General features: G+C 45.3%; 1 protein-coding gene across 2 annotated transcripts; it reads left to right on the top strand.

Annotated features, from left to right (window-relative positions):
• The first annotated feature begins 8648 nt into the window (after positions 1 to 8648).
• DNAJC5G (DnaJ heat shock protein family (Hsp40) member C5 gamma) lies at positions 8649 to 12250 on the top strand. 2 transcript variants are annotated; one of them, XM_016129008.2, is made up of 5 exons: positions 8649 to 8730; positions 9546 to 9661; positions 9992 to 10205; positions 10400 to 10544; positions 11295 to 12250. In XM_016129008.2, exons 2-5 carry the CDS (start codon positions 9549 to 9551, stop codon positions 11360 to 11362), a joined length of 540 nt encoding a protein of 179 aa, XP_015984494.1. In that variant the 5' UTR covers positions 8649 to 8730; positions 9546 to 9548; the 3' UTR covers positions 11363 to 12250. The 2 variants fall into 2 exon arrangements, with proteins under 2 accessions (XP_015984494.1, XP_036080713.1); XM_036224820.1 differs by lacking the exon at positions 11295 to 12250 and adding an exon at positions 11034 to 11169.
• Positions 12251 to 13096: the final 846 nt, after the last annotated feature.

Genomic DNA, 13096 nt, shown 5'->3' on the forward strand with positions numbered 1-13096 from the left:
TCTGCCCAAGGCCTAGTCTAAAGCCCACGCGGGGAGAGGGGACTCTGGGACGAGGGGATGTGGTTTTCTCCCTCCAACGTCCCCTAGAGGCTTTGGGCATCAGCTCTTTCTACCGGGCACACTGGGGTGGCGAGAGGGGAAACCACCGGCCAAGGTCACCTTGTCGGCCCGTGTCATAGCTGGCGTGGAACTCCTCTCCCCGCCCGCCTATGCCAGGGACCCAGGCACGTCCTTCCTGGTGCCGTCGGTTTTCGAAGCTAAGCACCCAGCCTGGGGCTTCCTGGGTTCTAAGAGCCTTGGAGCTGGGACCTGGAGGGGCCACCGGGCACTCCAGGGTTCGGATGTAGTAAGCTCGTCCGAAGTGGCTTGGGCAGGAGAGTTCAAGATAGGAAGAAATCGCAGGGCCCTATTCGGGGAAGGGGCTTCCTAGGCACGCCTCAGCTGATGACGACAGCAGGGGACGTGATAGTAACAATGGCTTCCTCCGGGATTTCCCTTCCTGGGCAGCCCACGGCGCACAGACAGCAGCCTCAGGTACCCGAGAGGAGGCGCAGAAGTTAGCACATACCCTCCCCGCCACCCAGCAGGGAGCGAGCAAGCGGGAAGGGAAAGGAGCCTCGGAACAGTTGGATTACAGGGCTGCCCTCCGCAGCAGCTTCCTGGGTGTCAGGCCTTGGAACGCGCTACCTCAGGAAGCTGGGAACACCCGCGGGGAGAATACCAACAGTTGCCTTTGCTTGAAAATTTATGCAAAAAAGGCCTGGCGGCGAAACAGACTGCTTGCACCTGTTTCTCAAAGAGCCACTAAGTGGCCGTGTGAAAATCTTTGCAAAGGGTCCTCTTGAATGCCGGGTCTGAGGAAGACAATTCTGCACCTGACTAGGAGCTAGGAAAATTATGCAGCAGTTAGAAGGACAGCTTAGGGCTGGTACCCTGTATGGAACAGCAGTCTTGTAAGAACTATTCATTCAACGTTTACTGAACACTTATTTCCTGCCATGCTCCTTGCCAGCACAGTTTGGGAAGCCTGGTGATCAAGATAGCCGTTTGTCCCTCCCCTCCAGGCTTTAACCTGATTGCATGAGATTTCTATTCTGCAGGTGTTACTGATTTACCCACATGCTATTACTGCCTGTTCTGTCCTGCCTCAGGTATCAATCTTCCCTAAAGTAAGTCCTTAGGCCACTCTTAGTCCCAAAGGCTTGATGGAGGCAGGGAACCCTAGATATTCCCGGGAAGACAGGTTTAGTGCCAGCTTCCAGAGAAGAAGGTAGCAGAGCAGGTCAGAAGGGGACTTCAGGGGAACTCAGGCTGTACCAGTTTGTTTTGGGAGAGAAGGAGAGCAAAGCCCAGCTCTGAGGTCTGGATTTAGTCTGAGCTATAGATCTCAGACACGATTTGGAATCCGAGCATGTGGGCAAGGTCCAAGCCAAGCTGAAGGGTGTGGGGTCCATTCTCTCTGCTCAAGTGTTACATCCAGGAAGCCTTTCCTGACTCCCTCCAGATGGGCTATGTGCCCCTACCTGGTGCTCTGAAGACCCACTGTGCTTATGTGATGGTAGCACTCACCACACTGTAAGGAAGTCATTTGCTTTTCCGTCTCTCCTTCCTAGAGTACAAGCTCCCTGAAGGCAGGAATTGTCTTTCTCATCACTGTGTCCTGGGCTCCCCCTAGAGGCTGACACAGTCTTCCATAAAGCTTTCCTAGGAAGGAGGAGCCTATTGTCAGTGGAACCAGGATGAAGGGAGTAGGATTTTAGCTGGAGATAAGAGAGGATGAGGTAGGGCTGCAGCTTAAATGTCATCTCAGGGAGGCATTTCCTGACGCCCACACTAGGTTAGTTCTTATGTATACATTCTTACTGCACACTTCTTTTCCTTCCTTAGTACTTATTATGCTGTAATTAAATCGTTATTTAGTAATTGTTTCTTCACTTGACTTCCAGGATATCAATATCTGATTTTCCTCCTACTTCATTGCCTGCCTGTTTTCAGTCTCCTTTGCTGGTTCCTCATATTCTCAAATTTCAATGCTGGGGTGGTCCAGGAGTTGGTCACCCTCTTCTCTTACCTTTTCACACTCATTCCATGGAGATATCATCCAGTTGAAGGCTTTAAATACTACCTAGAAACAGCAGAAAGCACTGGTTGTTGAAGCTAAGCGATGGTGCATGGAGGATTATTGTACTATTCTATTTTTGTATGTGTTTGAAATTTTCTATTAAAAAAGAAACTTAAAAAAGGCATCCATATGTTGATTCCCAGATCTCTCACTTGAATTCCAAACTCAAATACCCAAATGTTAGCTTGACCTCTCCTTTTTAATGCCTAATGGCATCTCAAGGTTCATTAGTCTAAAACTGAGCTCCCGATTGTCACCCCTGTCCCCAACCTTCTCTTTCAGCAGTCTTCTCATGTCATAACATGTTAACTGCATCCATGCATTTGCTCAGGCAAAAACCTTAGAGTCATCTTTGACTCCTCTATTTTTACCCCATATCCAATCAGTCAGCAAATCTTGCTCCCACCCTTGTCCAATCCACCATCCTCTGTCTTCTTGATTACTGCAGTAGCCTCCGAGGTTGTATTCTTTTTTCTGTCTTTATTGCCCTATAGTCTATTCTCAATCCAGTGGCCTGGCAATGTAGGCCAGATTTTGTCACTCTCCACATCACTCACTGTCAGCCACAGGCCTTCCACAGGGCTTCCTACAAAGCCCTACACAATCTAGCCCACTCTGCTCTCACTTCATGCTTCTTCCACTTCACTCCCCAGCCACTCTGGCCTTTGTGCAAGTCCTACAACACACCAGGCAAGTTCCTACCCCAGGGCCTTTGCATTTACTCATCTCTACCTGTAATACACTCTGCTAGCTGCCTTCACAACTCACCTGAGATCTGCTTCAGATCTTGGGTCAAATATCGCCTTCTCAGAGTCTCTCTTCTTATCCTTTTAACAATTGTAACATCCCTTCAAAAATTCTCTATTTCCACCCCCTGCTTTATGTTTCTCTATAGGCATTATTATCATGTAATATACTATACATTTTACTTATTTTATTTCTGTCTGTCTCCTCTCACCAGAATCTAAGTGTCATGATGTCCTTTTGTCTGTTTTGTATGCTGCTGTATCACCAGCACCTAGAACAGTGTCTGGTACATGAGAGCACCCAATAAGTATTTGTTGAAGATATTCTCTTTCTTCTACACTAGGTTATAATCTATGAGAACAAAAAGAGTTTGACCAATTATAATTGTATCCAGAGTACTAGGCGTAGGGCAGTGTTTAACAGATATTTGTTGAGTAAGTGAATTGATTAATGAAAAGGACAATTTATGAGAGGAAATGGTGTGAGAGCAATGATATAGAGGTGAGGAAGAACAGGAATATTTAGCGAGGGAAAAAGACCAGTCTGATTGTTATGGAAGGTTCGCTTTTGGGCAATAGTAGACAGTAAACTTGAAGGGGTAAGTTGGAATCGAGTTGTAGAGTTCATTGCCAGATTTAAAAGGTTGTTTTTAGAACATCTTGTAGGCTGTGATAATGACCAAAGCACCGCTTTACGAATATTGATCTGGTAGTGTATCCAGGATGAAACTGGCAGTAGAGAGAGCAGTTAGGAGGCTAGGACAACAGTCAGTGTGATATGAAAATCCTTAACTGGGATGCTTCAAGGCTGTGGGAGCTGAAAGAAGGGACAAATGAAATAGTTACTTATAAAAATTAATAAGACTTTTTGGCCTTCGTTTGGGGGAAATAATGAGTACGTAGTCCAGGGATGTTTGGGTTTCGAGCATCATTACCTTGGAAATAGTCATAACATTAACATAGGGAAACCAAGAGGAACAACCAGTTTTGGGGCAAGATCATGAGTTCAGATCTTAGAGTATGGTTTTGAGGCAGTGGGAGACTTGCATGTGGGTGATACGTAACTGATTCTAAAGCATAGTTGTGACAGCCGAAGCCATGGGTATAGATTAGATCTCTGAAAAAGAGGAGAGAGCACAGCAGGAGCTTAAAGACCAAACCCTGCAGAATATCCATAGTCAGGAGGTGGACAAAGGAAGAGGAGCCAGCAAGGGAGAGAGAGAACTTACCAGGGGTGGTGGAGGAGACCAGAATATTGCAGAGCTGCAGAAATGAAAAGACTTGAAACTGGTGGAGTTGAACAGAAAGAAGATCTGAACTTATGCCCCTAAACTGGTTGTTACCACTGGGTTTCTCTATATTATTATGACTATTTGCAAGATAATGATGCCCCAAACCCAAACATCACTGGATTATACACTCATTATTTAAGTTCCAAAATCTCTCCCCAAAATGAAGCCTGATATTTTTCGCTTCATTTAGTCACACTGCCTGAAATTCTACCAGTTATTCCTTTTGTGTTATTAAGAATTAAGTGCATGAGGTATTATAGTCTTTCTTATTATAAGCTGAACTAGTGTTTTAATTGAATTGTTTTTCATCTAACCCTTAAGGATGAGATCATTTTATGGAGATAATAATTTTTATTAGAAATTTTAAAAGAGGGGACGTGAGAAAGGTAATTTTGGAGTTCTGACTGCTTGGGGATATTTTGAATCCCAGTGAGCAGCATGAGGGCACTGGGTAGGCGAACAAGAAAAGGGGGTTCTAAAGGCTGAGAGAAGGACGCAGAAAGAGGATGCAAGGATACTAAGGACAATTTTCAAATATTCTTTTAGGGAAAATCCTAATTTTTCCCTTTTTCCTAAAGAAAAAATGAAAAGCAACTTCTTTCTTTACAATATTGGGAAGGGATAGGATAGACAGGATGATGATGATGATGATGATGATGATGATGATGATGATGATGGTGATATGACGATGATGACAAATAATATAGCACATACCATGCGCCAAGCACTGTTCATATTAAATATTTAATCCTTTTTACAACACTAAGAGGTAGACACTATTATCGCCATTTCACAGGTGACGTAGGTTTGCCCTGTTAGCTTATCCTCATGTCCGCAGAGTCTGGGGTTGCAGATCAGAGAGGACAGGGGTATAAAGCAGATTTTTTAGCCAATAGCCCTTCACCTCCCATCCCAAGATGTCTGCCCTGGGGAAGACAGCAAATTAACCAGGCCAATGGTGTTTTTTGGTCACATGTTGTATGTATGCCTTCAACTAGGGGAGAGATAAAGAGAGACATTACCTAACATCACCCATAAAAGGAGGTGACTGTCAACTACAGCTTTGGTCTGTCTCTAACCTAGATTTTAAAGACAGCTGGTGTGAATGAGAAGCAGTCATGGCATAGACATTGAACTCGGAGTCAGAAGACTTAGATCTAGGCTTCACTGGTTGACCTTGAGCAGGTCAATCATTCTCTCTGGGCTGCACTTCCCTCAATTATAAAATGAAAACAGTGGATTAAATTTAAGTCCCTGAGGTCTCTTCCAGCTCGAAAACTGCACAATTCTAGAACCTGGTGGTTGGGTATGACAAATTGTGATCTCTCTCTCCTACTGCATATGTTTGAGAGCGTGATATTTTGGGTATAAATATGCTAATGTCTGCTGTCTGTATGTGTGTACTCCAGCTATATGACTAAAACTTTAGTTATTTGTGGGTAAATAAGGGTTTCCTTTAGGAGAGACCAAATGGCTCTGTGAGGCAGTAAACTAGAAGATCCCTCTAACTCAAGGTACGGCGGGAGGGCGAATGATTTCAGAAAAGGCTTTAGTTTGTAATCATTCTTTAGCATAGTTATTATTTGCTCCATTATTTTTTACAACCAAACCTAGTTTAGTCTTGACACCAACCCGAGGAAATGACACAGGTTTTTACAGAAGAGGAGAATGAGACTCAGAGATTAAGTACCTTGTCCCAGATCGCACAGCTCGTTAGAGCCAGAGCCAGAACTCAGATCTAGGGCTTCTGACTCCTGGCTTGTATGTTCTTCCTGGTTCTGTGCTGGGTGTTAGAAGAGACCTTGTACATAGGAAACGGAATCGCAGGGGGTATGTTTCTAAGTGAAGGCAAAGTGGAGACTCGCCTCTGGCCGAAGGATGCCAGTCCTTTTGCCTGCTCTATTTGCATCTCTGCAGCACTGGCTACAGTGTCATTTCGGTCAGAGCAGAGACTCAGAAACTTAAAGATAATGGCTATTTCAAGAGCCATGAACTATAATTAGAATTAGTTAGAATGTCAGAGGGCAATGATAAGAAGTAATAATATTCTGGAGCTTTTGGCAAGATGTGAAAGATGTTTACTGATTCTTCTCAGCACCTAATTTGCCCTTTTCCTCAGGGTTCGCTTCTATAAAGCAGAGATGTGATCATACCACCCCTCAGGGTTGTTGTGAGGATCAAAGGAGATAATTAAGTAAAAGTGCTTCTGAAAAGGCACACAAAAGTTTGCTGGTTCATTCAATCAATCAACATTTATTGAGCACCTACGATATTGCAGGAACTGTGTCAGAAACTGGAGGAAGGCTAAGATAAACAAGAAACAAGGAGTTCAGAATCACCATTACCATCTCCCCCACTGCCCTCTTTCTCTTTATACCATGTGTCTCTTGTCTAGGACCACATAAGGGAAGATGGGCCCTGTAGTCTTGTCCAATGTCTTAGGGAATTCATTCTGTGGCCCAACCTCCGGGCCTGCATTGGACCAGCAGAGGGCTCCCTCTGCTTTGGCTCATTCAACAAATCATTAATTCAGTTACTGTAAACCGGGCATGGTTCTAGGTACTACAGATACAATGATGAACAAAAAGACAAAGTCCCTGCCCTTTGGAGTTCCCTGTGTGCCGGGGAAGGCAGACCTTAAACAAATCAACACACAAATAAACATATATTCACAAATTATAGTGAGGACGTTATGAGGTGGAGAGAAAGGAGTGGAACTCCATTTAGAAGGCTTCTCCGAGGAGGCACAAAGCTAAGACCCACAAAGGATGATGAGTCCTGGGAAGGAGTCTTCCAGGCAGAGGGAGCAGAGTGGCCAAAGGCCCTTGAAGTGTGAAGGCATGCAGTGTCTTCAAAGAACTGATAGGAAAACAGTGCGGCAGAGACCAGAACAAGAAAGACAGTGGTATTTGACTGAGTGGGAATGAGAGGCGGGGGCCGCACCACCTTGGGCCTGCAGAGGGAGGTAAGGAATTCATTGTAAGTGCACTGCGCTTCTAAAGCCTTCTCTCTTCGCAGTGCTAGTGAAGAAACAACTTCTGTTTTGCTAGTTCTGTCATCCCACGATGGTGATGAAAGGTTGGAGATTAGTTAGAGAAATTCGGCATACAAACCACCAAAAAATAATCAGCTTTCATTCTTTCACTTTAAGTGACTGACTTCTAAACTCATCTGACCCAGAACCTATGAACTAGGTGGGTGACGCCAAAGGTTTTTATCTCTACCTCCTGCCCTGATCACAGAACTATGGAAATAAATTAGTTAATTCAGTGGTCATTGTGTCTGCTGTATATGGACTCCCTAGTTGCTTTGCTCAGATGGCTCACATCTCTAGGGGTGGAGTATTGATTTACCACTTAAACCCTAGAATGGGAGGTAAATGTGCATGGATAACTGTAATAAAGAAAAGAGAGTGGAAAAAGCCACCAGAGGGGTAACAGAAATATTGTGGAATTAATAAAACTCTTTCAATTACATGTTATAGAAGCCATTGAGTGCTCTTCTCTAAAGAAAACCATCACGAAAGTGGTAAATTTTAAGTGGTACAAACACTACCTCCTGTAGAATATCACAGGAAGTGAGGCCAGATAGAAGGAGGTGCTCTCACATCCTGCAGAAGGGATGGAAATTGATACTTTGGGTAACTTTCTGGGAAGAAAGTTAGCAATAAGGATCAAGAGGCTTGAAAAAATTCCCTTTGACCCAATAATTCCACTTCCAGAAATCTAACCCGAAGGGAAAAATGGATATTAATTTAAAGGTTTATTGATAAGAACTTTTATTATAAGGTTACTACACTATCATTGGTTAGAAACAACTTCACTACCCAATCTGGATTATGTATAATTACATTATGGTACATCCTCATGATGGAATAGTACTTAAAGGAAAATTTTGAACAACAAAAATTCTTTTGGAAATGTTCAAGATGTTGTTTTAAAGGAACGTGTAAATTAATAATTACAATATAATCAGATAAATGCTTTAACAGAGCAAGTGAGAACAACATGGGGAATGACGGAGGAGTCCCAGGAATACTGACAGTTGAGGTGTGTCTTAAAGGACCTGAAGGAGTTTCCAAGAGGAAGGGAAAGAAAAGACCAACCGGATACCCCTAAATTCTGAAAAAGAACACTGGGAAGGTAATACACCTCCTGAGAAAGGCGTGCAGCAACCACACCTTTCGCAACGCCACAGGGAATTTTGCAAGCCCATTATCTTTCCTTAAGTGAGTCGATGAGCTAAGACTGTGACCAGAATAGGTGATCGCCTTCCGCTGGAGTAGCAGGGATTCTGACGGAGGCCGTACCCGCGAAAAGGCTGGAAAAGATGCTAGGACGCCTTGGCCTGCTGCCGCTCGGCAGATCCCTACGCTCAGGCTTCCGGTGTGCAAAATAAGTCCCAGGGCCCACGTAGCCTTAATTCCCATAACTTCCAGCGGCGCCAATAAACGACTCGGAGTGTTGACGCAGTGCGCAAGCGCAGTGGGCCGCAGGACGCTGGCCGTGTGAAGTTTTACACCCTGATGGAGGTTGTGTAAGGCCTATGTGCTGAAGAGAGGGACACCAAGGTAGATCCGCAGCACGAGTAGGGAGTCCTCATAGCCAGGAGGGACCTGGGGAGCCAGGGCATTCACTACTGAACTTGTTGCCTTGGTTCTAGTGGGCCATAGCTTCCCAAGCTCTCCTTGCTCTCTAAGGTCTTGCTCCCTGTTGCCCTGATGGTTGGTCCCCACAGCTACTCCCTTTTCGCTTCCTTCTTCATCTTTCTGTTAACCCCACTGCCCTTGTCTCTGAAGAGCAGTGGTGGGATGGGTTGAGAGGGGAGGCCGGGGGAAGAATGAAGTCTCAGGCCTAGCTGCAAGCACTTTTTTCTGGCCTGGCTTTTGGACACTTGATTTATCTTAGGCAGCTCAGGGTTTGGTCCGAATTGTTTCTCCCTTGAGAATTGTGTATCTCAGCGATTCCTGACCCCAACCAGTTGGGCTGGGGCCTGCACTGATCTCTCAATCTCAACAATGAGTTTGGACAAGACCAGGGCTGTTTACTTAAGGGGCTAGTAGTTCTGGACAAAATCAATCTCTTCCTAAGTTGAGACCCCCCTTGCTTATGTCTCTGTAGTATGTGGGGGTGTCCCAAGGTCTGCATAGCTCAAGGACACTGGAAAATGTGAGAGATTTCCTCCCTAAAATTTGAATTTGAATGTCTTTTCTGGTTACCTGATCTGTCAGTCACAGATCCCACTCATTATTGTCTTATACCTGTCCTTTTTGTAGTCATTTACCAGCCTAGCCCCTGAAGGCAGTGAGTTTCTTGTTACTAGAGGTTCATTTCTTTGTGGCCTCATGTGTAAGTTCTCACAAATGCTTCTTCTCCTCTGACCCAGATCATGTCTCATTTGGATGAAGCAGCCCGCCGGTTGTCCAAAGAGGGGACAACCCTCTATGCAGTGCTGGAGCTTAAGAAGGATGCCTCACCTGAAGACATCAAAAAGTCCTACAGGTTCAGACTTCTGCCCCTTATTAAACCCTGAACCCCCTCCTCCCCCACCCCCCCCACCCCCGCCCTTAAACTCTTTTCTTTCTGTCTTGCTTTCTGGCCCATTTTTAAATCCCTAAGCCTTCACTTTAGAGCCAGATGGGGCAATCATCCTCTTCACTGTGGCATGGGAAGGAATTTAGATTTGGGCTACTTACCTCCATCCTTTTTACCACATCTTATGCATTCCTTCTTCACTATCTAGAGACTTAATTCCTGTCATTCATCTTAACTCTCCCTCCCCAGCCACTACCCATTCTCTCCCTACCCTCCTTTTGGGTATTGCCTGGGTAGGAAACTGGCCTTGAAGTATCATCCAGACAAGAATCCAGGGGACGCTCAAGCAGCAGAAATATTCAAAGAGATCAACACAGCCCACTCCATACTGAGTGACCCTAAGAAGCGGAAAATCTACAACCAGCATGGCTCATTGGGAATATATATATATGATCACTTTGGCGAAGAAGGCGTCAGATACTATTTTATGATGAATAGTTGTTGGTTCAAGGTACACAGTTCTTCCTAGTCTTTTAAGAATAAGGAAGGAGGGTTGACCCTCCGCCTCTGAGACACCTTACCCTCCTCTCTTAGGACGAATGCTTCTGTTGTCTCCCTATTTTGGGTGCTGGGATTGAGGGAGGGGAGCTTGAATGGGAACATGTAAGAACTGCTGGACTGAGTCTGTTCTTTCCTAACTTTTAGACTCTCGTCATCCTGTGTGCTCTGCTCACCTGTTGCTGCTGCTGCTGCTGCTGCTGCTTCTGCTGCGGAACACTGAAGCCACCACCTGAAGAGGCAGTGAGGAGAAAATACCAGCAGAATGTCCAGACTCAGCCTTCAAGGTCAGGTGAGAACCACAGACAGGGACTGAGGTAAGAGCTGAATTAACAAAGAAAGAAAGGGTTAGGGATGAAACTTCGAACCCCTAAATGTGAGAGTCTCAAGTCAGTGTTGCGACAAAGTGAAGAAAGAGGAGGCACTCAGTGTCTGAGGAGCTTATGCCACAAACCAAACAGTTTGAATGTAATGTTGGCCTCTCATGACCATCAAGCTAAGGAATGGGGCGAGAGTTAAGGTAAGGAATGGGTGGGAGAGTGTCCCTAGAAAAGGCAATAGTTGAAGAGACGTTAGATGATGCAGCCTATTGCATTTACTCAAAAGGAAGATGAAGTTTCTGAGATTATCCCCACTCCAACTAAACAGGGAATTGACTGAAGATCACAGCAGTGCCACCTAGTGATGCTAATGTGTAACTGCAAGGTAATGGTTTTCTCACCAATAGGCTAAAAAATTGTTACTAAACATTTATATATATGTTTTTCAAATTCCATCATAGGAAACAAAGAACATTTTGTAGAAGATAATTACAGTGAAGATGATCATTAAAATATTAAGAGAGTGAGGTATGAAAACTAAAATGTACCAATAATTAAAGGATAAGAAAAGAAAATATACCGACTTCAGATCAGTCATTAGTGGAAAGTTTATAATATCCTTATAGTATGGACAACAGGTGTTTATATTCTTATCTATAGGGGGTTTGCTTTACATTCTGGGTACTCAGTTCTTCTAAGATGCCGACTTCTTTCGCCCCAAGGTACTAACTCAGTAAAGGTGCTTTCTGCTGCCCAGTCCACTGGACGTGCTGAAGAGAGAAGCAAGTAGCCCCGTCCTGACACTGACCCTGATTTGCCCTTCTTCTTGTAAGAATCCCAGTTTCAGAAGCATCGATGGCGTCCATCTCAGTGAGGGTGCTGTCTCTGTCCTTGATGGTGTGACTGACCCTGGTGATACAGGGTTAACCAGCTACTCTTCTTTTTAACTCCAGTCACAATTTTAATCTGTTAGAAAACAGACCTCCCATCCCTATCCTTAAGAGGTCTTAGGCAGTGGAGACAGACTTTCCTCGAGCATCCTTTTTCCTATGCCTTTCTTGGGATTTGAGCCAATGTCACCTAGGTAGAGTCCCTGAGCCACTTGTGCTTTCTCCACCAAGAGCCTAATAACTGAGCAGGGTTGACCCTATTCAAGAGCTGTGGGACCAGCTAACCCTCCTTCATTGTCACTCTGTACCAAAAGCTCTTAGCATCGGCCTCATTTCTAAGCCAATATACCTTTCTGGGCTGGCCTCATCTTCTGGTGCCTGTACACTTGGCATCGCCAGCCTCATTCCATGTCACCACCGGTTAACTCAGGAAAAGTATGGATGCATTTGAGGCTTAGGGGTAGTCCTCCCACTTTCGAGTTCTCCCTGGACTGCAGATACCAGCACAGTACCCATTAGCATGGGTCCTGTGTGTCGACTGAAGTTCACACATCAAAGCCTGTTTGCCTCCATCCTTTTACCACATCTTAGGCAGGCCGGTCACTATACATCTTGTTTTAAAAATGGGCATGAAACAGATGACAGGGAAAAGATTGTACTTTTGCGGACCCTTTCCCCACTCATGCCTCTTCACACAACTTTTTGGGTATCCTCTCCACACCGTTTGTTTCCTGTCCACCCAGGGTCAGAGCGTAGTAACTCCTCACACTTCCGTCTCCTGACTAGGAGAAGGGCTAAGGAATGTCAGTAAATAAAAGAGCTTTTGTCCAGTCTCAGTGCATATGTGGGGCTCAAAAAAAAGAAAAATTATGCCTGGGGTACAGAAAGAGGCCTGTAAGAGAAAAACTGGTACTCGCTTCTGAGACCAGGCTGCCTTGCAGAGTGGGAGTCCAGGACAATTGTGGCATTGGGACATAGGCTTCCTGAAGCCTTGTGATTATGTCTTTGTCAGTGTTCTAAAATTTCCCTGGAGACCAATTCCCCTGGTGCTCAAAATAGGTCCCTGGCATTCAGGTCCTTTCTGCCCAGCTCAGCTTCTCTCAATTTCCTAACAAATCTAAAATCCTTGGAGTGGCTCCAGTGATATATTCGTGGACCAGAATCCCACACTTTCTCAGGGGCATGCTCATGCGGTCATTCCTGGCTCTAGCACCGCTGCCAGCTCTAGTCTCCTGAGCTGCTTCTCCTTGGGTGATACAAGAAAGCTGGGTGAGAACAAAAGTGGGCCAGAAGTGCTGGACCAAAGCCTCTCAGGTATCTGGAGCCCCTGTCTGAAGCATGAGGTTCGGAGGAAGAGGACCGGGGTCACTGGCTAAGCCTTGGAGGCAAAAATTTTCAATGACTGTCTGTAGTTCTGGCTAAATCCGTCCTCCTACCCTGAGCTGTGGATGGTGCCTCACATACAGGCCAATTTGTGCTCTGTGTCTCTGCCCTGGAAGAAGGGCCCAAGCCAGAGCCCAGGGGCCAGGGGCTCTCAGGAGCCTTCTGAGTGAGAGCAAGTGAGAGCCCCATACCTTTGCTGTCCCACCTTTCACCATAAGCAGTGAAGTTCACCCCTGTCCTTGCTCAAGAGA

Source organism: Rousettus aegyptiacus, unplaced genomic scaffold (genome assembly GCF_014176215.1).
Source record: "Rousettus aegyptiacus isolate mRouAeg1 unplaced genomic scaffold, mRouAeg1.p scaffold_m13_p_7, whole genome shotgun sequence".
In the NCBI taxonomy this organism is placed as follows: Eukaryota; Metazoa; Chordata; class Mammalia; order Chiroptera; family Pteropodidae; genus Rousettus; species Rousettus aegyptiacus.